Genomic DNA, 20,965 nt, shown 5'->3' with positions numbered 1-20,965 from the left:
ACTCGCAACAGCAGGAGAGGCCGCAGCAGAGACATCTCGCAATACACCAAATGATGGAGAACACAAACAAACCCACCACTATGATTATTGCAATCACTGGCCATCTGGAGAGGAGTCAGCACACCAAGCACATCCACGGAAGGAGGACTTTCCACCTACTTGCAATACGTTGCCTGCATGCAATTATCCCAGCTGGAAAATGCCAGTTTGATATCTGATATTTGTCCCTGGGCCTCTGAGACCACGCCTCTCTTCTCGATTCCTGCCTGCAAGCTGCGCGCGATAATCTCCACCACTCCTCCCCTTACACTCCTCGCCATCGCGACGTCTATTGAAGGCATTTTCGCGTCGACACAGCAAACAAAGTGCTGAAAAGTTGCCCAAACTCGCGGATTCGAGAGACGTAGCACCTCGGGCGTGCGGCTTTATTGCGTCTCGTGAGAAATGCCGATTTTGCTGCTCCTTTCTCAAAACTCCATGGTTGGGTCTCTCCCACGTGGTCGGCAGCTTCAGTCGTCTGATGTTTCTACTCGCAACAAAATCTCCGAGACAGCCCCCAAATGCAGTCAAATGCGGTCGGTTCAATGAACGGTCGGACGATCAGCGGCTGGGTCGATCAGGGTCGGTTCTCTGTGACCAATGAGAATGTTGGGCGCGGCAGGAAGTCCCTGGCCTCTTGGGCGGCGTGAAGCAAACAGCGAGTGTCGTGTGGTGTTCTCAATCGAGCAGTAAAGACAGAAAAGTAGTCAAACAGGAAGAAAAAAGACAGACAGGCAGGCAGACCAACGAACAGAGCCAAGGCCGAAAGAGTGACTGTCGTGGAAGGAGGCAGTGCCGTTCAGGAAATGAGACGTCCAGTCTCTGCTGAGAATCGTGGGGGAGGCTGCACGCAAATAGGTGGGCGTGCGTGTCTGAGGAGAGCTGGGCGAAACCCCGGGATCCCTAGCGCAGATCTTGGTGTTGAGGTGCGCGCAAGCGGTCACAGAAGCCGCTGGGTCAAGCCACTCGAATGATGAATCGGAGCCCAGCCTTTTGGGGTGTCTCGCGAAGATGGCTCAGCCCCTCCTCGGCAGTGAAAATAATCCTTGACTCGCCCGCTGCGATTGCCCAGCTGGCCGCGTCGGATGTGATACAGAGAGCAAGCAATGATGCACGGGGGCTTAGATCTCTTCTTTCGATCTTTGAAGTCGTTTGTCGCAGTTGCAGTCGCAGACGAAGTCGAGCTCAGGGGAGCGCTGTCAAGTATATTGAAGGGTTGGAGAGGACTCCGAGGATCGACGTGAAAGATGGTCGTGATCAACGGCCAGCCCCTTTACGGCATGAAGATAGCCAGTCCCAAGCCTGGATGCACAAGCACAAACACAAGCACAACGACAAACACTGCTGAGCTTTGCGATAAAGTTAATAAACGACAGACTACTGGCAGTCAACCCCTCGCGACAAGGCAGGGGAAAAAAATAGAGCGGACGGGTGCAGCCCTGAATCAACCGGGCCTTTGCTCCAGGGAGATTGAGTGAGTGTAGCGAGCGGTGCGACAGGAAGAGAGGGGCGAGGGAGGATCCTAAGAGGCCTGCTGTTACAAAGAAAGACGGCAAAATGCCGAGTCCATACTTCAACGAGCTGATGGGGGCGCCAGATCCCAACCAACGACGACAGGGGCACTGCGGCAGCGGCACCAATCCATGGGCATTGGAGATAGATCCCCTGCAGGGCAGGTAAAATTGCGATGGAGCGCTTCCCGCGACGCTGACATCCGGAGATGAGCATCGACATGCGCGCCCAGCCAAAAAGACATCTGACAAAACTCGGTTGCTGGGCGTCTGAAGTCATTGCTTCCCGCCCGTCATTCGTTTCCCGTAAAAACCTACGTCAATACGGCCTGCTTAGCGCGAGCTTTGCCTCGTTGAACCTCAGGTTTTACGTATTCAGTCCTTGCCTTGTTGCCGGCAGCCGAGTCTTGACAGCAGATCCAGCTGAGCTGAGAAAAAGGCACCTGAGACACACCCGTCTCCTGTGACAGACAGGGGCACAATGATTTGACAACGAGTTATTTAATAGGTAGCCAGCCGGGGCAACAACTCTAAATTGCATGCTTAGGTCCAGCGGCCTATGGGCCAAGGATGCACCGGTGATGCCTTGCCCTCTTGACTGCCGCAGGTTGACGACAATGACGAGCCACCGAATGGTGTCCATTTCCAGGGTACAGGGGTAGACAGCGCAACATCCCATCTCAAACTAGCAATCTAAGCCTGCACAGTAGTCCCGGAGTCGAGAACGCAAATTGGCGGATTTGTTTGTTGATGGCGCCGAATACCTTCTATTCTACCTTAGCACCGTCTTATTAACCAGTGATGCCGCGATGGTGCAGATAGCCTTGCGCAACGCACTCATCACCTAACTTGGCCGCCCCTGGTCCCTGTTTCAAAATGACCGCCATACATTGCGCGTCCCCGGAGAGCCTAGACGATTTCGAGGGCCCTGGTGGTACCTGACGGGTGTCGGCTTCAGTATTCCCAGACTCGGCCTGGCCCCAGCGTCCGGTCGCACGTGCCGAGAACAGATGGACGAGAAGACGTCTCTCAACCCAAGAATTTCATACCGCCCTTGGTCTTTGTCCCAGACTTGACGATGCCTCCGGCCTGGGGCCCAAGGTGCGGCGAGTAGCCGTCGTCACCATTGCCTGCGCCGCTGCCAGACTTGTTGCCTCCCTTCTTGTAGTTCTTGCCTTTGCGCTTGTCATTCTTGACAGCTGCAGGCCTGATCTCCGTCGTGCTCTTGCGCACCACGACCGGGTGGCTCTGGATATACTTGCCGTTCATCTCTTTGGCCGCCTGGAAAAAGTCGTCTGGGTCGCTGAAGCTGACGAAGCCAAAGCCCTTGGACTTGTTTGTCCGCTTGTCCCGCACTACCTTTGCCTTTTGCACCGACTGCCAGCGGCCAAACGCCTTCAGCAGGGAGTCGTCTGTTGTTTCACCAGCCAGGTTACCGACAAAGATCCGCAGGTGCGAGGGATCCCATTCCAGTAGCGAGTCGTCAGCCCATTTCTTGCCTCCTCCTTCACGGTAAACCGTCTTCTGTTTGTCGCCCGCAGTGTTCGCGGCTCCTTCCTGCGCAGCCTTGGCAGCGTTTTCTGCGTTGAACGTCGGTCCGGAAGCAGTGCCAGGCTTGCCGCCGGCTGTCTTAGCACCAGCAGTGATGTTGGCTTCGGCCCCTTCCTTCGGTAGGTACGCGCTTTGCCACTGCGCGATCTGCGCAGCCATTTCGGGATCATAATTCGGATCGCTGCGGTCGAAGGGGTTCTGCGCCGCGGCGGTAGCAGTAGGGGCGGCGGCGGCACCCGGTTGTGGAAAAGGGTTGCGGATTTGCGGTGGCGTGGAGTAGGACGCCGTAGCCGGCGCACCGTAGTAAGCTGGCTGTTGCGAGTAGCTGGCTGAGTAGTTGTAGGATTGGTTTGATGCCCCGTAGCTGCCACGACCCGCACCTACGGCGGGTGCCTGTGGGTAGGAATAGGTAGAGGCAGCGGCGCCATACTGGGGTGCTGAGACGGGTGCTGCACTGTATGATGGGGCGCCGGAGTAGGGTGCGCTTGCAGCGTAGGTCGGAGCAGCACTCGTGGTAGGAGGGAATGCTGGCTTGAATCCGCCGCCGGTCTTGCTCGCTGGCGGTCGAGGAGGTAGAGATCCGAAACCTGGGGGTCCCGGATAGGACATGATGAATTTGATGTGCCTTTGAACGAACTTTTGTTTTGTTTCGTTGTCACGTACCTATGAGCCCAGCCCGGTGTCACACAGACTTTGCTCCTGATGCCCTTGCTCTCTCCAACGACAGAGATTTGTAGGATCTCAACGGCGCTGCTTCAGGCGGTTGAAAAGTGAGCGGTTGGTTGTTTGGTTGACAGATGGATGGGCAGTTGCTTGATGCGTATCGGGAGGCGAAGAGAAATCGTCGCAGCAGAGAGGTTTGGTCATTTCGACCTTGCTTTCGCTGAGGCCAATCAGAGGGACCGTACGGATCAGTCAGCAGCCGCCTAGAATTAAGCCGAGACCCCTGCCTGCCAGGCGTGCCTTGGGGTCGGTGAATCTGAATTGCAGCCGACCGTCGCACTCCGTCGCACTACGAAGGCGGCTAGCTGTCTGGGTACGTGCCCAGGTATCTGCCTGGCAACTCCTAGGTACTCACACAGCACACACAGGCTAGGCTATACTAGACGCTGTACATCCAAGACACACGTAAGTCGATAAGCCCCTCCAAAGCAGTTCTGAATGCATCTCCTTCACATGTGGTAGCCGCTCTGGCTGCTGCACCTGGTAAGGTCGAGGAATCTGACAGCTAGGCCGATGCCTTGGGCTGTTGAAGACTTATGCTCTGTCCCTGCTTGAATGACGCACTTTGGCGGGGCAGCCCACATCCCACTCTCAGTTGCGCCCCCATCCGCCCCTCTTTGAAGTCACGGTGTTGATGGCATTCGATCAATTCGCGGCTGTGGCATCTACTAAGAGCTGCTAGTCCTCCGTATCCCGGAGCCGCGAATAGCGATGTCGCTCGACGAGATTGGCTGGCTGTCTTTGCCGCTCGAGTATTAATAATGTTGAACCACTACGAAGACAGTACGCTGCAACTGTGGGCTGGCCTGGATAGTTACAGATGTGGTTCATGAATTATCCGGACTCGGCTCGTCCGGACCTGCAGCCACAGACGAATGTCATTGCATGAGGAGTACAACCTGCAATATGTTGGTCATGACACAAAAGTCGGCTAGAAGTGACCTGTCATGGACGCCTTTTTCAAAGCAGCCGGCGAGGCAGGAAGACACAACCGGAGGCAGGCAAAAGTTGCCCAGAAGTGGCTAGCTTGGCAATTGATCACTGCATCAACGACATCGACCGGGCGAGTTGCCATGACCAAATAGGAAGAAGGGGGTGTTGACACGGAGGCGCCCCGACCTCCCAGGGAGGTGTGTGGTATGGATAAGTGCAAGGCCCGAGCCAAGCACAAAGCACTTCCGGAGTTGCGAAACGCGAGAAGTGGACACCAGCACTCATGTGTCTGACAAGTTCCGACGAGATCGGTTTGAAGCATCGAAGGAACCCCCACGCTCCTCCCAGAGGGCCCAGAGGGCACAGTGGGAGGTGAGTTCACTGAAGGATTTCCGTGAGGAAGCGAGGAAGGGTCCGCAGCTTGGACGGGGCGGCGAAGGGGTGCGCCGGACATTTTGACCATGATTGTCGAAGGAAGTGACAAAGTGAGAAACCAAACCGTAGGCCACAGACAGAGCTATGCTCCTTGGCACTGGGCCAGAGCTGCGGGACCCGGGTAGAGATAGGTACAGTGCCTATTGTACCTAGTCAAGATCCTGCGCAATGCCTGGAGTACCAGCTGCTGCTGCTGCTACTGCTGCTTGCATTGGGACCTGGAAACGTCGGGACTCGAGCTTCTGAGTAAGCCCCCACCTACTTTAGCTCTCTCTGCTGGCACGACGACGTCTTCCCAGCTCCCCCGAGGCCATTCACTTATTCCCTCGAAAATTTCTCTCTCTCTCACCTCTTCAATTCCATCCATAACTTGGCCAAACTTCCTCTCGGTCGATTTCGAGACAGTTCATCCATCCAGAGAGCCAGCCTCCAACCCAATCAGTCCCCCTCTAACAACATCCCCTCCGTCGACCTCGCAATGTCTGGCGCAGTGTGAGTCCTCTCCCATCCGTCAACCCCACATCCTACCCCTCCGATGAGCCATTTCGCTGCTGCAGCGAACCCCTCCATCGAGACACAGTCCAGAGGCACAAACTACAGAGATCCGAGTCCTGCCTTCTGGTGCCTGATGCCCAATGGCATCCAGGTTCGATATAACGGCATGCGCAATTCTTAGATTGCTTTGACGCTGAGCGTTGCTTTCCATCCACATCTACCTTTGAAATCACTCGAGGCTGAGGGCTTGTTGCAGCGCCCGGCTCGCCAGCATTGCTGGCGGTATGACCACTTCAGGACCAAGCAATGCTGACAATGATGTATCTCCAAGTGCTGATCTCGGCCTTATCGGCCTGGCCGTCATGTAAGTCTCCGAATCCCTATATCGCGCTTGCTCAAGCGCTGTGGTGCTAACTGCTCCCCAGGGGTCAGAACCTGATTCTGAACATGGCCGATCACGGCTTCACCATCTGCGCTTTCAACCGAACAGTCTCCAAGGTCGACCGTTTCCTTGAGAACGAGGCCAAGGGCAAGTCCGTCGTCGGTGCCCACTCCACCGAGGAGTTCGTCTCCAAGCTCAAGAAGCCCCGCCGTGTTATGCTTCTCGTGCAGGCTGGCAAGGCCGTCGACGACTGGATCGAGACCCTCCTGCCCCTGCTTGAGGCCGGAGATATCATCATTGACGGTGGAAACTCCCACTTCCCCGACTCCAACCGCAGGACTCAGTACCTCAAGACCAAGGGTCTCCACTTCGTCGGCTCCGGTGTTTCCGGAGGTGAGGAGGGTGCCCGTTATGGCCCCTCTCTGATGCCTGGTGGTGACGAGGCCGCCTGGGCCCCAATCAAGGAGATCTTCCAGAGCGTCTCCGCCAAGAGCGACGGCGAGGCATGCTGTGACTGGGTCGGTGACGAGGGTGCTGGCCACTACGTCAAGATGGTGCACAACGGTATCGAGTACGGTGACATGCAGCTCATCTCTGAGGTATGTCGTCCCATAGATCTAGATGCGTCGCATAAAGACGGCGTGGGCTGACTGTCACATAGGCCTACGACATCATGAAGCGTGGCCTCGGCCTCAGCAACAAGGAGATGGGTGACGTCTTCACCAAGTGGAACAAGGGTGTTCTGGACTCCTTCCTCATCGAGATTACAAGAGACATTCTGTACTACAACGATGAGTCGGATGGCAAGCCTCTGGTCGAGAAGATCCTGGACCAGGCTGGCCAGAAGGGAACCGGCAAGTGGACTGCCATCAATGCTCTGGACCTGGGCATGCCCGTCACTCTCATCGCTGAGGCCGTGCTCGCTCGCTGCCTGTCTGCCATTAAGCCAGAGCGTGTTGAGGCTTCCACGAAGCTCGAGTTTGTCGGCCGTGCCAACAGCTTCGACGGCAACAAGGAGCAGTTCCTCGATGACCTCGAGCAAGCTCTCTACGCCTCCAAGATCATCTCATACGCTCAGGGCTTCATGCTGATGCAGGAGGCTGCCAAGGAGTACGGCTGGAAGCTGAACAAGCCCTCCATCGCCCTGATGTGGCGTGGTGGCTGCATCATCCGATCCGTGTTCCTGAAGGACATCACCAGCGCCTACCGCAACAACCCTGACCTCAAGAACCTGCTCTTCGACGACTTCTTCAACAAGGCCATCCACAAGGCTCAGCCCGGTTGGAGAGATGTCGTGGCCAAGGCCGCCCTGCTCGGAATCCCGACCCCAGCTTTCTCCACTGCTCTGTCATGGTTTGATGGATACCGCACCAAGGACCTGCCAGCCAACCTGCTGCAGGCCCAGCGTGACTACTTCGGCGCCCACACCTTCAGGGTCAAGCCCGAGGCTGCCAACGCCAAGTACCCCGAGGGACAGGACATCCACGTCAACTGGACCGGTCGTGGTGGAAACGTGTCTGCCTCCACATACCAGGCATAAGCTGGATGCATCTTGCTAGATAGTTGTAGTCAGAGATTGAAACGTCCGTTTAGAGAGTCAAAACGAAGATGTGCCACATAGCATTCACCTGGCCAAGATAATATGGAATATACAAACACTACCAATTCTGAAGACTATCCGCGCCACTGTGAGAAACCCAAGGAGATGAGGGACGTCTCAGGGAGCGCTTGATTCCCAACACACTAGCGTCTAGCTTCCAAGAGCTGTCTGAAGCTGTCTGGAGGACCAATTCGTTTTCAAGTGATGAATGCTGAATTGGGCAGCGTCGAACATGAGGCCGACATGGTTTTCTGCCCAGAGGCGTCCGATACGGCGCACAGAGCTTTCAAGGTCGTGCGTGGTGTCGTTGGTCGTAGCCGATCGATGCCGAGCTGGAGCTTGGTGGTTGACTATAAGATACGTGGTAGCTCCAACACGAGATTCTCATCAGATTGATGCACCTTGTGCTGTTGCTCCTCGTCCAGCCTGACAAAAGCCAGCAGTGTCTCGTTCTCCCTGAACTGTTTGGCCTCTCTGCCCTGTCCTTGCCCCTACCTACCCTTGCTGAACGAGGCCGTCCCAGTGGCTGGCACATCCTGCATGCTTACGTAACTGCTAGCTTGCAATTTCTGACCCGCTCCGTGGAACTGGGCGCGCATCTCTTTGGAGCGCGCGACCGACGCCTTTGCACCGTGAGCTGCGAATCTTGGGAGCCTGTCGCGAACACATTCAACCACAAGCGTCCTCCAACCATCAACGAATGCGCCAACTGCAATTGTGAGCCAACGGCATCGACAAAGTACGTCGTCGACAATACATACTGCATGTTGAGCAGCAATTTGAATCGCCATTTGAATTAGACAATCCAAGCCTCCCTCGGGAGCAACAGCAGCCAGGATGGGAGACCCGAGCCATAACATCAACGAGAAGATGGTCAGTTCGCAGCCCTGCGCGCCCATCGTGCCGTTGGCGGATCGCGCAATGCTAACATGTATTCTTCTTGTCTAGCTCCATCATCTGCATCTCATCAGCACCTATAGATATGCCGCGATGGCTGATGTTGGCGTTCCTGATGCTTCCAAGTGGTTGATGGCTGCCCCCAAAATCGCCCGCGACACCGCGCCTTTCTTTTGGACATACCTCGACGCCCCTGCCGACGGCACCATCATGCTCACGTGGCAACCTTTACAACGCCTGGATACAAACTTTGCAACTGATGGATACATTTGGCCATATCCTGAGACATATTTCCAGCAGGATCTTGGCAACGGGCTGGTCAGTTCTGTCATTCAACCTAGCCGCAGTGCCTTACAGAGCTGACGATACATTAGGTGTTGGAGATGTTTTTCCAAAGGATGGGATACCGACAGGGGGAGCAATTCGCCCAACACTCGAGGAAGCGCTTTCGCCTGGTCCCCAAGCAACCTCAAGTTCCTGGCGCGCCCCAAGTCGACCCCAGCCTCTGGATCGTCCACTACGGGCCCAACTCGGCTCAAGACCGAATGCCCGTTAACATGATACCTATTGACCCTCGCACTCATGCCATGATGCAGTCTCGCATGCAATTGCAGAGGGGCGGTCAGATTGCACGTAAAGAGTTCATGCTTGCTGATCGACTTAACTGGCCCACCATCAATCCCCCACGGGAGGGCAGAGGCCACCCAATGATGGCTCAGCAACCCCATCCGCGCACCATCCCACAGCAGATGGCCTACCCTCCCCAACCGCCAGTCCCAAACAAGCGGGCGAGGACTAGTGCCCACCAGAACCAGCAGATGATGAGTGCGGCCCCTTTCATACCTTATGACGATGAAGACGACACCCACCAGGGCGACGTCTTTGATCACATGAGTCCTCGCGACGTCAGTATGGCCAGGTACACGCGCAACCACGAGTGGATGGAAGAGGTTCTGGGCTCTGCCTACCGGATAGGGCAGATCACACCGGCAGACCTTGGCCTCGGCTTGCAGGGAGAGCTATCATCTTTGACGCAAGGAATTTACGAGGCCTCAGGTGTCGATGCGCACAAGAAGCCTCCAGCCAAGCCCGTGGTCGGCCATCTCGATCCCAAGCAGGCTGATGAATTCCGCAAGAGAGTCTCAGAGAAGATCGAGAATGACAAGGCTGAGATGGCGCGCCTGAAGGAACAGCATGAGAAGATGATGGACAAGTTCAAGTCGAACTCGATCCTCAACCGCGCCGAAAAAGACTTGCGCGTTGCTGTCGATGAAACAGGCCCCGAATTTTGGCGGCTTGAAGGAAAAGAGGAAGACGAAGGGGAGGCCACGACCCAATGGAACGGGAGTGAGCACAGAAAGGTCAGCGATATTGTTGCTGATGTTGAGTCAGCTCTGGGCCGGCATATCGCGGTTGTCAGTGATGTTAGGCGCATCCAAGACGGCGGATACCAGGAGCCAGCGCCTGAGCCCGAGAGTCTACCACTGCCTCCAGCTGCACCACTTCCGAACGCTAATGGCGCTGGGCAAGGCGAGCTATCCCGGCAAGCGTCACAGGCAGGCTCCCAGGCAAGTGGGGTCCTGGCTGGCGATTCTGATATCGACATGGGAGGAACCGCTGCTGGTCTACTGGACCAGATGCAGGGTGGAACATCATCCACTTCTACGCCTCAGCCTCAACCACCCACCATTGCGTCAGATGCAGCGACACCAGCCAACGCAGCGGCCACACAGGTGACAGCTGAGCAAGCCCCAGCAAATGCTTCTGAAGATGTCACAATGGAAGACTCTGACCAAGCCAAGGATGTGAGTACAGCTCCAGACCAAGGAACTGAGAGCGGAGATTGGGTCGTCGTGCCCAAGGGTGGTGTGTCACCAAACGCATCTGCTAGTGCCGCGCCTGTAGTGGACTCCGCCCCGATACCGACTGAGAGCATGGAAGCCAACAAGTCTGTTGATAACGACGATTTCATGAACTCTGCCGGTGAGGCCCTCGATCAATCGGCTGCAGATGACACGCCCGGGGACTTCGGTGACATAGGCATGGAGGATTCTGCCTTCGGTGAGGCCATGTATGGCGCCGAAGTGTCCCGGGACTCTGCGTCGAACACGCCTGCAGACGGCGGCGTGTAAGCCCAACTTGTCATTATACAGGGGGAGAAGGCTTGGTCGGCACGGTCTCAGAGCGACATGGTCTAAACAATAGTGCAAGACACAGAGAAGAGCGCCGTGAGGCGCATTTTGAGCCCTAGGCAATATTCCTTGAGGCTCACGGTGCTTATTTTGTAGTCTACATCCAACGTGGACTCTGTATTTGAGGATTGGTATATGTACGGTATATTTGAATGGAACTTCAATCCGCAACAGCACCTCGATAAGTCAGCGAGGTTGAAGGCCAGGTACTTTGCACCATGAAGAGCCATATGGCCGATTCCCAATGTAAGCCGGCAAGACGATGTCACAAGGCAAGATGCGTACCCAGTAAAAATCGGTATGGCCTGTGAACATTTGAAGACTCATCTAAGGCGATGGGCCGACCATGTTAGTGAAGCCGCGTGCCGAGCAAGGGGGGTTCGTTTGATCTCCAGAGACACTACGTGTCAGAGCTCCAAAGCCCCGGCCCAATTGGCGGGATTGGACTTGGGTGCCATCCCAACTCGGAGTCTTTCCTCATGCTTAAATTCAGGCTTAACTATCTGCTGCCATCTGATACGTGTTCCTCGCGACTTCTAAGCCCCGCGGGATCTCATGATGGCGAGACGAGCCCCCTTCATTCGAAAGCCCCTTCATTGTTCCGAGCCGGGCAGGACGTCCCTTGGCTCATGGCACGGCCAAGCTGGAGTGAAGTCACATCCGCGCGATCAGGGATAGCTGCCGTCTAAACATGAGAATAATAATGAGCAATCGTGAATGCTATAGCCCCAGGTTTCTGACCGTCAGCCCAGCTATCGTTGGGGCGAGCCGATTACCCGCCGGTGGGGATGGTTCGTGATGTCTGGTGATGTCTGGTGTTGATGTGCTCCGGCATCTGGGACAAGGAAGGCTCCTCGAGCCCGACGCATCATGTTTTAAGCCGTCATCCCAGCGTTGACAGTCTGCCATCGCATGTCTCGACCACACGCACGCTAAGCTCTTGTGGGGCGGGAAAGCTTATTGCATGATTACCCTCGGGATCCGGTTGGTACTAGCAAGGTAAATCATACAGAAGGCGTCGCGAGTGGTGGTGACTATGGCATTGGCATATATCATTTCTGCCACCACTCCCGGCGCCGACTACAACTGAATCCTATTGAGACCGTCCGATTCCTTTCCGTCACCCGTTCTCTTCTACACCCACTCTCTTTCTCACACCCAGCCTGCAGGCCAGCTTGCGACGGTTACATTCTTTTCTAATCTCACCTCACCAGCTCTGGTAGCCATTCTTTCCTTCTTCTACATCGTATAATAATTACCAGCATGCGTGTGTCAAAGGTCTTAGCAACGGTGCTGCTGGGGTTCGCTGTGGTGGAGGCAGCGAATAGTGACCAGAGTCAGGGGGGCCAAGCCTCAACGGATGTCAGCGCGGACAGCAACAACAATGGAGGAGGCAAGGCGAACCAGAAGCAAGCACAAGGGGGCAGTGACAATGGCGCCAGTAATGCGAAGAATCAGGACAATAGTCAGGCTGCCGGCAACGACAACCAGCAAGGCGGCAAGAAGTCCCAAGACCAACAAAACCAGAACCAAAAAGGAGCAAACCAGGGCAACAAGAATGGCGGCAACAAGAACAATGGAGACAACGGTCAGGGCGCTCAACAGAATGTGACACAGGGTCTTCAGCCTCTTCCTGGCAAGCCAGAAGCGGTACAGCAGTTACAACCTCTGCCAGGCCTTGCATCCGCACCGCCCGGCGCGCTGCAGAGCCTCAAGCCTCTGCCGGGAGCCCAGGCGAACGGGACCGCAAGCCTCAAGCCCCTGGGCGAGAACACGGCGCCTCCACCGCCGGGATCGGCGTCTTCGACCGTTGACCTGGCCCAGCTGACAGCCATCGCGAACTCGGCGAACGGCGCCGGAGCAGCCGCAGCGACTCCGGGGACGTTCTCGAACAGCACCGGCACCGGCTCCGCGGCGGCACCGCCGCAGCTGCTCATGCCCCCAGCCGAAGCGTCCGCCCCGTCCGCGAGCACGCCGTCCGCCACCCCTGCCGCGTTCATGACGATCCCAGGCGGCGAGGCCCCGAAGGCAACGGCCGCGCCGCCCGCCGAGATCCTGCCGGGGGCCGCCCCGCAGCAGGCCGCGAACCTGGAGCCGCTGCCCGGCAGCGTCTCCTCGGATGCGAGCCTGATGGCGCTTGCGCCGCAGACAATGACGACCATGACCCTCACGGTCGCCGCCACCGACGGCAGCACCGTGCTGGCCACCATGACCGCCCCTGTGAACGCCACTGCCGCGCCGGTCAGGAACTCCAACTCCACCGCTGCGGGGACGGTGCAGGTCGCTGGGGCGTCGTCGTCGAAGAACTCCGGGACGGCGGGCGTGGTGGTTGTTTTGAGTGGTGTGCTGGGATTGCTAGGGTACTTGATGGGATGAACGGAGACGCAAGGGCATCGTTCAGGTGTGGTAGCGGCGACAAGATGGAACAAAAGAGCTGGGTGTGGCTTTGAGGAGCTAGGTCTCCTTGGCCGAGGTGTAGATATGTGGAGAAGACGAGCATCGCTTCTGTAATTTCTATTAGCCAAATATCACCCAATATGTCTAGGACAAAAGTGGTCGTCTCTGTGATCTCCTGCCATGCTTTGTCAACATTGGATTTGAAGCCAATTTCTTATGATCTGCATCTATCTATTGCAGAGAGACCATCGATTGATTCAGTTGCCCGGAATGCATGTAATTATCCACTCAGGCGTGTACTTGTTCAGGGGTCATATGGAGAATTTGCCCTCCTTCCAGTCAAGGGGACACCGCCTTTCTCGGTGACCAGAATGGGATCTTCGAGCCTAACTCCGAAACCAATACTCCTCCCGACCTTGTACGCCTGCTCACTTGTCACGTATATTCCCTGGGCCATGTCAGTGGCATCATTCGAGAAGCAGCCCTTAACGGCAGGAAGGTAACTTACTGGCTCGTTTGTGACGACCTCGCCGATCTTTAGCTTCTCACTATTCGCTCCGTTCAAATAAGGATGTTCATGCATCTCCAGACCCAGTCCGTGGCCAAGTCTATGCGTATAGAAGTCGGCATAGCCGGCATCAGAGACGGGCTTCCGTGAGGCAGAATCAACTTCAGAGCAAGTCTCATTGGGGTGCATGAGATTGAACCCCGCAGACTGGGCCTCGTGAACGGTCTTCCAGATTCCTTGAAGCTCGTCACTGACCTCTGCTCCCGATGGCAAGATGGTCCGCGTCACGTCGCTGCCATAGTCGTGTAGTTTGGAGCCAATATCAATCAGCACATACTCCCCTTCCTCAAGCGTCTTGCCGTGCTTGCCCCCGTGGGGGTAGGCCGCTTGGTCACCGAATAGGACGATGGACCAGAATCCCTTGCCCACACCGGCGCGTGTGAAAAGGGCCTCGGCCGATGTCACAACCGTCTCTTGTGTCAGGCCAATCTTGATGCACTTCTGCAATGAGCGCACCAGTTCCAGCGTGAAAGCGTTGATTCCCTTCAGTATCTTGATCTCGGCCTCTGTCTTTACAGATCGGAGGGACTGGATCGCGTCGTTCATCGGTACGACGTCAATGCCCACTTTTTGAAGTCCTGCAGCGATCATGAATCTCGCATGCTCGTCCAATATGATCTTGGAGTAGCCAGTCGCCTTTGCCAAGACCTCATACGGCGATTCCTCTTCGGCCCACTCGATAACTGTCTTGTCACTGTATACCATCTCCAGGCCGGCGATGCGACCAGCCTCGAACTTGGGGACGAGGTAAGAGAACTGGGCATCCTTGTCCAAGATAATCAGAAAAGGGCGTTCTGAGAGATCGAATTCGTAAGAAACATTGGCGTAGTAAGCCGACGACGCCGACGGCTCGGCGATGAAGGCATCAGCGCCAGCAGCCTTCAGTTCGCTAGCCAAAGTGCCCTGTCGCCGCAGATACTCGTCCCGGTCGATAGGGGCCACGTCCAGGAGGCCGACATGTGATTCGAGATGAGACCAGGCGCACGTCTCCAGTGAGGCGGCAGACAGGTCGGACTCGGGCCACCAGACATCGCGGTGGAAGTACATGTCTATGAATGCGCAGAGGGCGAAGCCGAGGAAGAAGGCCCAGGCTATGGTCTCGCATACGCGGCCCAGCGCCTTCTTGCTCCTCCGGTGCCTCGGCTTCGGGACCGGCGTTGACGGGAGCAACGGGCGGTGTTCATCCCGGGATGTCTTGTCGACAGTATATGTCGGCATTGTGGGCTTCAGACACTGTAAAGAAAAGCCACTTTTCGGGCTTCACTTTTGACTGATGATGATGGTAATAGGTGGTAATCTAGTAAGTTGATAAGAGAGGGTGGATGAGTGAAGTCATCGAAGGTGAGATAAGGTGTGGGTCGCCGTGTGGAGGTCGCCGTTTACAGGGTCGCAGTGTGCAGAGACAGGGTGGTGTGCTTGAAAGATGACGGGTGTGGGTTTATCCCAGCAAAGCAAAATCACAGACCGGTGTTTATTCCTGTCCATCCAATTCACTAAGCTTCTTTATTTATTAACGCTCACTTCTTACAAGAGCCTCGACTCTTTGGCTTTCACTCCAACATTGTCTGGTCGAAGGAAATCTAAAGCACACTTCACGCTGATCAGGAAGGGACCTAGCCACGAGTAGTCTAGCAGACAACTCTGAAAGTATCCCACAGGGTCATCACCACTGGCACCTGGGTTTCCAAAGATAGCCAGCCTAGCAACTCATCTGATTCAGTCTACTAGTGTAGTGGTCTTCTACCTTTCTACCGTCATTATGCTCTCTCGTTTCCCCTGGAAAACTCCAGTCTACCAAAACACAGGCTCTACGGCTCGGGACCACCTAGCCAGCGAGCGCACATTTCTAGCATGGATACGGACAGGACTCGGCTTCATAGCCCTTGGGATCGCTATCGAGCGTTTCTCTCAGCTCGATCTGAACGAGTTGTTGAAACCTCTAAGGCCACCGCAGCAGCAAGGCCAGGACGCAAAGAGCGAACATGTTGATGTCGATGATGAGCCGCAGAAGGAACAGTCGCAAGTCATCGTGGGCACTTTGATGGCCCTCGGCTCGGGCTCGATCGTATACGGGACGTCACGGTACTTCTCCAATTTGAGGCTGTTAGAGAAGGGTCTTTTCAAACCTGCTTATCACGGTTCCGCATTCCTTGCCGCCTCCGTGGCTGGGATGGCTGGCGGTGTCTACGGGAGCTCAATGTCGAGGCGGTGGCGGGCACAGCGCGAACGTGAAGATATCAAGGATTCATCGTGAGGAAGTCCATGACACAGCGGCTTCCTAGCTCAAAATCGATCTTGGGTGTTGGAGCTGGATCGCGACCTTAAGCTCTCGTATTTAGAGACATCTCCTCTCATTGCCAGCGTAATCTGAGTATTATCAGCGTCTTCTGGATGAACCCATGGAGCCTCGCATTGCTTCGATGTCGGATGGGTCTCACAGTCCTGGGATCAAGGAATTGCGACCTAATCAGGCATGGTTTGGATTGCCAGAGTTCACAATTGCAAGGACAGCATTTGCTGAACAACTACAAAAAGGGCCTGGTAGCACTCTCGGGATTCTGCTTGACGGGGACCTGGATAGATGATCCGCAAGAGACATTCCATTGCTATCTATGCATCAAAGCTGCAAACACAAAGAGGACCGTCATGAGATGCAAACAGAAAATGCCAGGCAGATACACTGATGCGAAACGCCTGAGCTCCCAAGAAGCAAATGCCGCTCGGAGTCAACAAAATACAACTTATGCTCCTGCCATCCCGTTCTGAATGTTGACATACTGGCTTGTCGGATAGTTCAACAAGTTCCATCGACTATTCAGTGTTCCGAGTTCCTGGGACAATGCTCCAACCAGACTCTCCGTGCCCTGTTTGTCACCACTCGCCTCCCAGAAGAAAGAGCCCGCCAGCCCCTTTTGTTTCAAGTACACGCCCTTCTGTCTAGCGCTCGCGACATTGTCGTACGATATCAGCTCTTGAGACGAGGGATCATAGCTGTAACTCGCGTTGGCCGTCTTATCGTACAGCTCAGTAGCACCGGGGCGCGGCAGGTCTTTGTACAGCCAGAGGCCTGGGCTCTGGAGCGTCGCAGATCCTGGGCCGACCCCGTGGAAAGGCTGACCAAGGCCAGCTGTCATGTCGAAGGCGCGTCCGTACGTCGGCAAGCCCAAGAGAATTTTCGAGGCGGAGACACCTTTAGCAAGATAATCCTTGACGGCCTTGTCGGTGCTGTACTTGGTGGCACCCGGGATACTTGGGTTGGGGAAGAGGTTTGCCTGGTGCCCCGAGGTCGTGTCCCAAGATCCAGCGTAGTCGTACGCCATTAAATTCCAGGAGTCGAGGAATTGATCTGCTGCCTTCAGATCCAGGACGTTATAGTGCTCAGGCCCAGCAGAGCTGGCGACGGTGAGAAGGAAGTGGTATCCCCGCGCGTTGGCGGCCGTCCAGGCATCGAGCTGTTTTCGGAGCTCTCCAAGCAGCTTGACGAAGTCAGATGCCTGTGCCGCGTTCTCTGGATATTCCCAGTCGATATCGATCCCGTCGAAGCCCCAGTCTGTGACGAGCTTCACGGCGCTCTGTGCAAAGGTCTGGCGGGCCGTGTCGCTGGAGGCCACTGCCGGGAATTTGGGCGAGTCGTTCCAGCCGCCGATGGATAGGATGACCTTAAGCTGGCGGTTCTGCTTCTTAAGTAGGTACAGCTGCTTCACGCAGCCATATGCATTATTTCCCACGTCGTTCCACGAGTCTGTGGGATAATGCTTCTGCAGGTCGGCATATGGGTCCGACGAAGCGACTTTTCCATCGCTGCCAAATGAAGCGAACGCATAGTATACACGAGTGAGCTTGGAGGCAGGGAGGGATTGTGGTTGATAATTTGCGCCATATATTCCCCTGGTCAATTTTAGTTTGAAGCTCCACGTGAAAGGGGAACACAGAGCCAGTAACCAGTTGGTGAAGTATAGAGAGTTCTCGTAACCTGAAGAATTTGATATCGCGTTGTCCGAGGACGGACTTACGGCCGCGGTGGAATAAGGCTTTGGTGGAATTGAGATGTTCGGTAATCCCGACGAAGAGTCGCTCGTGGGCAGAGAAGAGTTGCCGTAGGATACGGGTTGCGTTGCATCGCCGAGGGGAGGTTGAACGACGGGGCTTGAAGAAGCGGCTGGTGCTGTTACAGTAACTGTCTTTTGACCAACACAAATAGGATCGTCACTCCGACGTTGAGGAATGGCTCCCCCAAACACAACAGCCAATATCGATAGAGTCAGAATAAAGGGAGTAAAAGCGATCATGCTTGTTGTGCCACTGCGAAAGCTAGAAGGAATTGAGTCTGCAATTCCATCATGACTGACACTCTGGGACCGAGAACGACTCCTAGATATCGTCCTGGGCTCCCTCGATACCAGCCCTTAGAACTCCTCAGCCTCGCCTCTGGCTGTGAGAAGGAATGCAAGTGCGTGTCGTTAGCCTCGCCGAGCAATCGATAGGAATGCCGGGGCAGCGCACACCCACGTGAGCGAGCGTAAAGAACAGTGAGACATCTCCCGCTCCCTAGCCTCTCGAAAAGCTTCCGCCATCCCTTCTCAACCCCCTTTAATATTCAGAGAGACATGATTGACTGGATACGAGAAAAACTTCAGTCATAGGATAGACCGTGGCTGGGCTAACATGCCAGATTGAGGGACTTACGGAACATGGCAAAACAGAGGATACCCCCTGGACTCCAACAATTAGATTAAATCGTATGACCTACGCACGTGAGCTGTGTTCTTGTGATCGTGGAAGACAATCTTACCAGGGGAAGTGAGCATCTCTGCGGTCGGTCAAAACGAGGTGAGCGAGCATGCTCGCGCCTGGGTTTGCCCTGAAGAGCTTCTGTAATAAGGACTGCTGGAGGAGAAACACCAGTGAAATTCATTTCCATGTCTTGAATACTTGACTGTGGTTTACAATTGTTATTTCCATAAGCGCCTAGAACAATCACTGGTAGCATATTACCAACGTCCGTACAGTACCTGGGCCTGCCAGTGGAGCATCCAAAAGGGTGTGTCAGGAGCAGGATATCCACTTAGCAGAAGGGAGAATGTAGATAAAAGAAGCATGCAAGAACAAGAACACGTCCGTACAGATGGACTTTCGAGTAAGAGAATAGTTGTGAGTGAGAGGCAGTGGAGTGGCAAAGGCTATTGGCGAGACTAGCAATATGAGCACATTGATGGAAGTTTTGAAGAAGGATTTGGTTACAGATTTACTCACTTGTTCTATCTAAGCCTTGACCGGTCTTTAAAAAATCCCACACCAAGTTATAGAGCACCTTCGCCTAACCGGGAGGTCGTATTGTATTCGGGTATCGTCTAATCGTTCCTAGCCTGACCTTTTGACACTTCTACTCCTTCAAAGCATGGACAGCCGTGCGTTGACGCTGTCCACTCTAGATTGAAGTCTTCTCCAGACTCTTGGCCAGATCGTCCACCTCCTTGTCCTTTTGCTGAATGACGGGCTCTTCTTGAGCCTCCTCGGCTTCCTTGACAAGCTTTTCGGCCCGCTCCTCAGGTCCGACATCTTCCTCCTCTTCCTCCTCTTCTTCCTCTTCCTCGTCTGAGTCTTCACTTTCGAGGTCGCTCAGACTGTCCAAGCCCCAGTCGTCTTCGATCACGACATTTCCGCCAAGCTTCTCCTTGCGCTCCTCCAGAAGCTCTTGCAGGAGAACGATGCCCTCATCGTCCTCGCTTAGCTTATTGCCGTTGAGTTCGACCTTCTTGAGCGCCGGTAGAGCCTGTTTCGCAGCCTTAGCCAGGCTTGTCACGCCCTTCGAGGTGATGTCGTTGTATTGCAGGCGCAGAATCTCCAGGTTCTTGTTGTTTCCTTGAGCAAGAGCATCACCAAGGAGAACGCCACCCTTGGCACCCAAAAGCGAGTCTCCAACGCCCAACTCCTTCAGCTGAGCCCAGGTGGGCGTGACCTTAGCAAGGGCCTTTGCACCCATTAGCGTGAAAGTATTGTCCTGCAGATCCAGCGTGACCAGGCCAGAAGCTTTGTTCAAACCATGGCTGAGAAGGTGCGAGATGCCCTCCTGACGAATACCATTCTGTACCATCTTGACCTCCTTGATCTTGTTGTGGAGGCTGAAAGCCTTGGCCCATGCCGTCATGCTGCCGTTCTCCAAGCGGTTGCGCCCACAGATCACAGTCTCCAGGTCAGGCACCGTCTTTCCTTCCTTGCGCGCCGCCTCCTTCTTCTCGTGGAGCTCACTCAGCGCGTCGGCGACAAGGATTCCTGCATGGGGGCCCAGGCCATTGTTGTTCAAGTAGAGGTGTTGCAGGGGCACGTGTGCCGCAAGGAATGCGACAAGAGGCGCTTGAGTGTTGAGACCGAAGGCATTATCGTTCAGGTTTATCGTGTGGAGATTTGGCAGGTTGAGAATGGAAGTGAGCAAGTAGGACAGGGCCTCTGGGATCTCGCTCAGGAGACGGCCGGTGAAGATGTCGGCGAGGTTTGCGACCTAGCTTCCTGTCAGTATGGCTGAATCAACTACCTCAAGAAGCCGCGACACAGGGTCGCTTACCTGCAATGTCTTCTTGGTAGCCAGTATCTCTCCCAGAAGCTTACATGCGCCAACTCCCAGAGTGTTTCCAAGTAGTCTTATCTCCTCCAGGTCGTCCAAAGCCCTCAGGTCTTTGATGTGAGGCTCAAGGTCCTCGGCTGTGGTCAGCTTTAGGCCCTTGCCTTCGAGCGAGAAGACCTTCTTGGAATCCGCCATGGTTGCAGTAGGAGCACAAAGAGCTGGGGCGCGAGCAAGATGAAAGAAATGTACACAGTTGGTCTGTTTCCACTGGGACTTGACAGGAAGCTGCAGCAAGTGTGACTGACTTGACAAACTTCAAAACAGAAGGAGGGCGAGCCCAGTGTCACTGGTCTTGGTGGGGGTGGGGCAAACAGTGACTTCAGGGGTTGCCCCTTGCAGGGGATCTGAGGTACTTGGAATGGTAGACGCTGACGCTAGCATTTACTCAAGCAGCTGCCGCCAGCCGTCGGCCTGGAGTTCTGATGGCAGCCAAGCTGCCTCACTTAGCACCAGGCAGGCATGTGCCTTTCGCAGGCCCATGTAAGTCGCGTCGCTGGAATGCAAGCGTCAAGTCTTTCCGCTACTACTATTGTCCTTTATGTAGGAACTCAATCATCGTACGAGATTTACTCAATTGCCTTTTCCTTGATTCTCTAGCATCAGAGTCGTCAAGAGCATCA

General features: G+C 55.2%; 8 protein-coding genes across 8 annotated transcripts; 4 read left to right on the top strand and 4 right to left on the bottom strand.

The window, feature by feature from the left end:
* Positions 1–2,579: 2,579 nt before the first annotated feature.
* Positions 2,580–3,710, bottom strand: J7T55_008412 (rna-binding protein; the record flags this gene model as incomplete). The annotated part of the gene is made up of 1 exon (XM_053138726.1): positions 2,580–3,710. One exon carries the CDS (start codon positions 3,708–3,710, stop codon positions 2,580–2,582), a length of 1,131 nt encoding a protein of 376 aa, XP_052997688.1.
* Positions 3,711–5,670: 1,960 nt separating this feature from the next.
* Positions 5,671–7,609, top strand: J7T55_008411 (pentose phosphate metabolism-2; the record flags this gene model as incomplete). Its single annotated transcript, XM_053138725.1, has 4 exons — positions 5,671–5,684; positions 5,944–6,051; positions 6,113–6,668; positions 6,731–7,609. 4 exons carry the CDS (start codon positions 5,671–5,673, stop codon positions 7,607–7,609), a joined length of 1,557 nt encoding a protein of 518 aa, XP_052997687.1.
* Positions 7,610–8,506: 897 nt separating this feature from the next.
* J7T55_008410 (uncharacterized protein) lies at positions 8,507–10,698 on the top strand (the record flags this gene model as incomplete). Its single annotated transcript, XM_053138724.1, has 3 exons — positions 8,507–8,542; positions 8,618–8,884; positions 8,941–10,698. The coding sequence occupies 3 exons, from the start codon at positions 8,507–8,509 to the stop codon at positions 10,696–10,698; spliced, it is 2,061 nt and encodes a 686-aa protein (XP_052997686.1).
* A 1,323-nt stretch (positions 10,699–12,021) lies between these two features.
* Positions 12,022–13,134, top strand: J7T55_008409 (uncharacterized protein; the record flags this gene model as incomplete). Its single annotated transcript, XM_053138723.1, has 1 exon — positions 12,022–13,134. One exon carries the CDS (start codon positions 12,022–12,024, stop codon positions 13,132–13,134), a length of 1,113 nt encoding a protein of 370 aa, XP_052997685.1.
* A 325-nt stretch (positions 13,135–13,459) lies between these two features.
* J7T55_008408 (metallopeptidase family M24) lies at positions 13,460–14,941 on the bottom strand (the record flags this gene model as incomplete). Its single annotated transcript, XM_053138722.1, has 2 exons — positions 13,460–13,603; positions 13,664–14,941. The coding sequence occupies 2 exons, from the start codon at positions 14,939–14,941 to the stop codon at positions 13,460–13,462; spliced, it is 1,422 nt and encodes a 473-aa protein (XP_052997684.1).
* Positions 14,942–15,482: 541 nt separating this feature from the next.
* Positions 15,483–15,977, top strand: J7T55_008407 (uncharacterized protein; the record flags this gene model as incomplete). The annotated part of the gene is made up of 1 exon (XM_053138721.1): positions 15,483–15,977. The coding sequence occupies one exon, from the start codon at positions 15,483–15,485 to the stop codon at positions 15,975–15,977; it is 495 nt and encodes a 164-aa protein (XP_052997683.1).
* Positions 15,978–16,464: 487 nt separating this feature from the next.
* Positions 16,465–18,531, bottom strand: J7T55_008406 (glycosylhydrolase family 18-2; the record flags this gene model as incomplete). The annotated part of the gene is made up of 2 exons (XM_053138720.1): positions 16,465–17,888; positions 18,474–18,531. The coding sequence occupies 2 exons, from the start codon at positions 18,529–18,531 to the stop codon at positions 16,465–16,467; spliced, it is 1,482 nt and encodes a 493-aa protein (XP_052997682.1).
* A 620-nt stretch (positions 18,532–19,151) lies between these two features.
* J7T55_008405 (ran gtpase activating protein 1) lies at positions 19,152–20,480 on the bottom strand (the record flags this gene model as incomplete). The annotated part of the gene is made up of 2 exons (XM_053138719.1): positions 19,152–20,222; positions 20,286–20,480. 2 exons carry the CDS (start codon positions 20,478–20,480, stop codon positions 19,152–19,154), a joined length of 1,266 nt encoding a protein of 421 aa, XP_052997681.1.
* Positions 20,481–20,965: the final 485 nt, after the last annotated feature.

Source organism: Diaporthe amygdali (assembly GCF_026229845.1).
Source record: "Diaporthe amygdali strain CAA958 chromosome Unknown NODE_4_length_2575358_cov_65_588622, whole genome shotgun sequence".
NCBI classification, from domain to species: domain Eukaryota; kingdom Fungi; phylum Ascomycota; class Sordariomycetes; order Diaporthales; family Diaporthaceae; genus Diaporthe; species Diaporthe amygdali.
The sequence above is the reverse complement of the archived record's forward strand: the minus strand, read 5'-3'. Positions and strand labels throughout refer to the sequence as shown.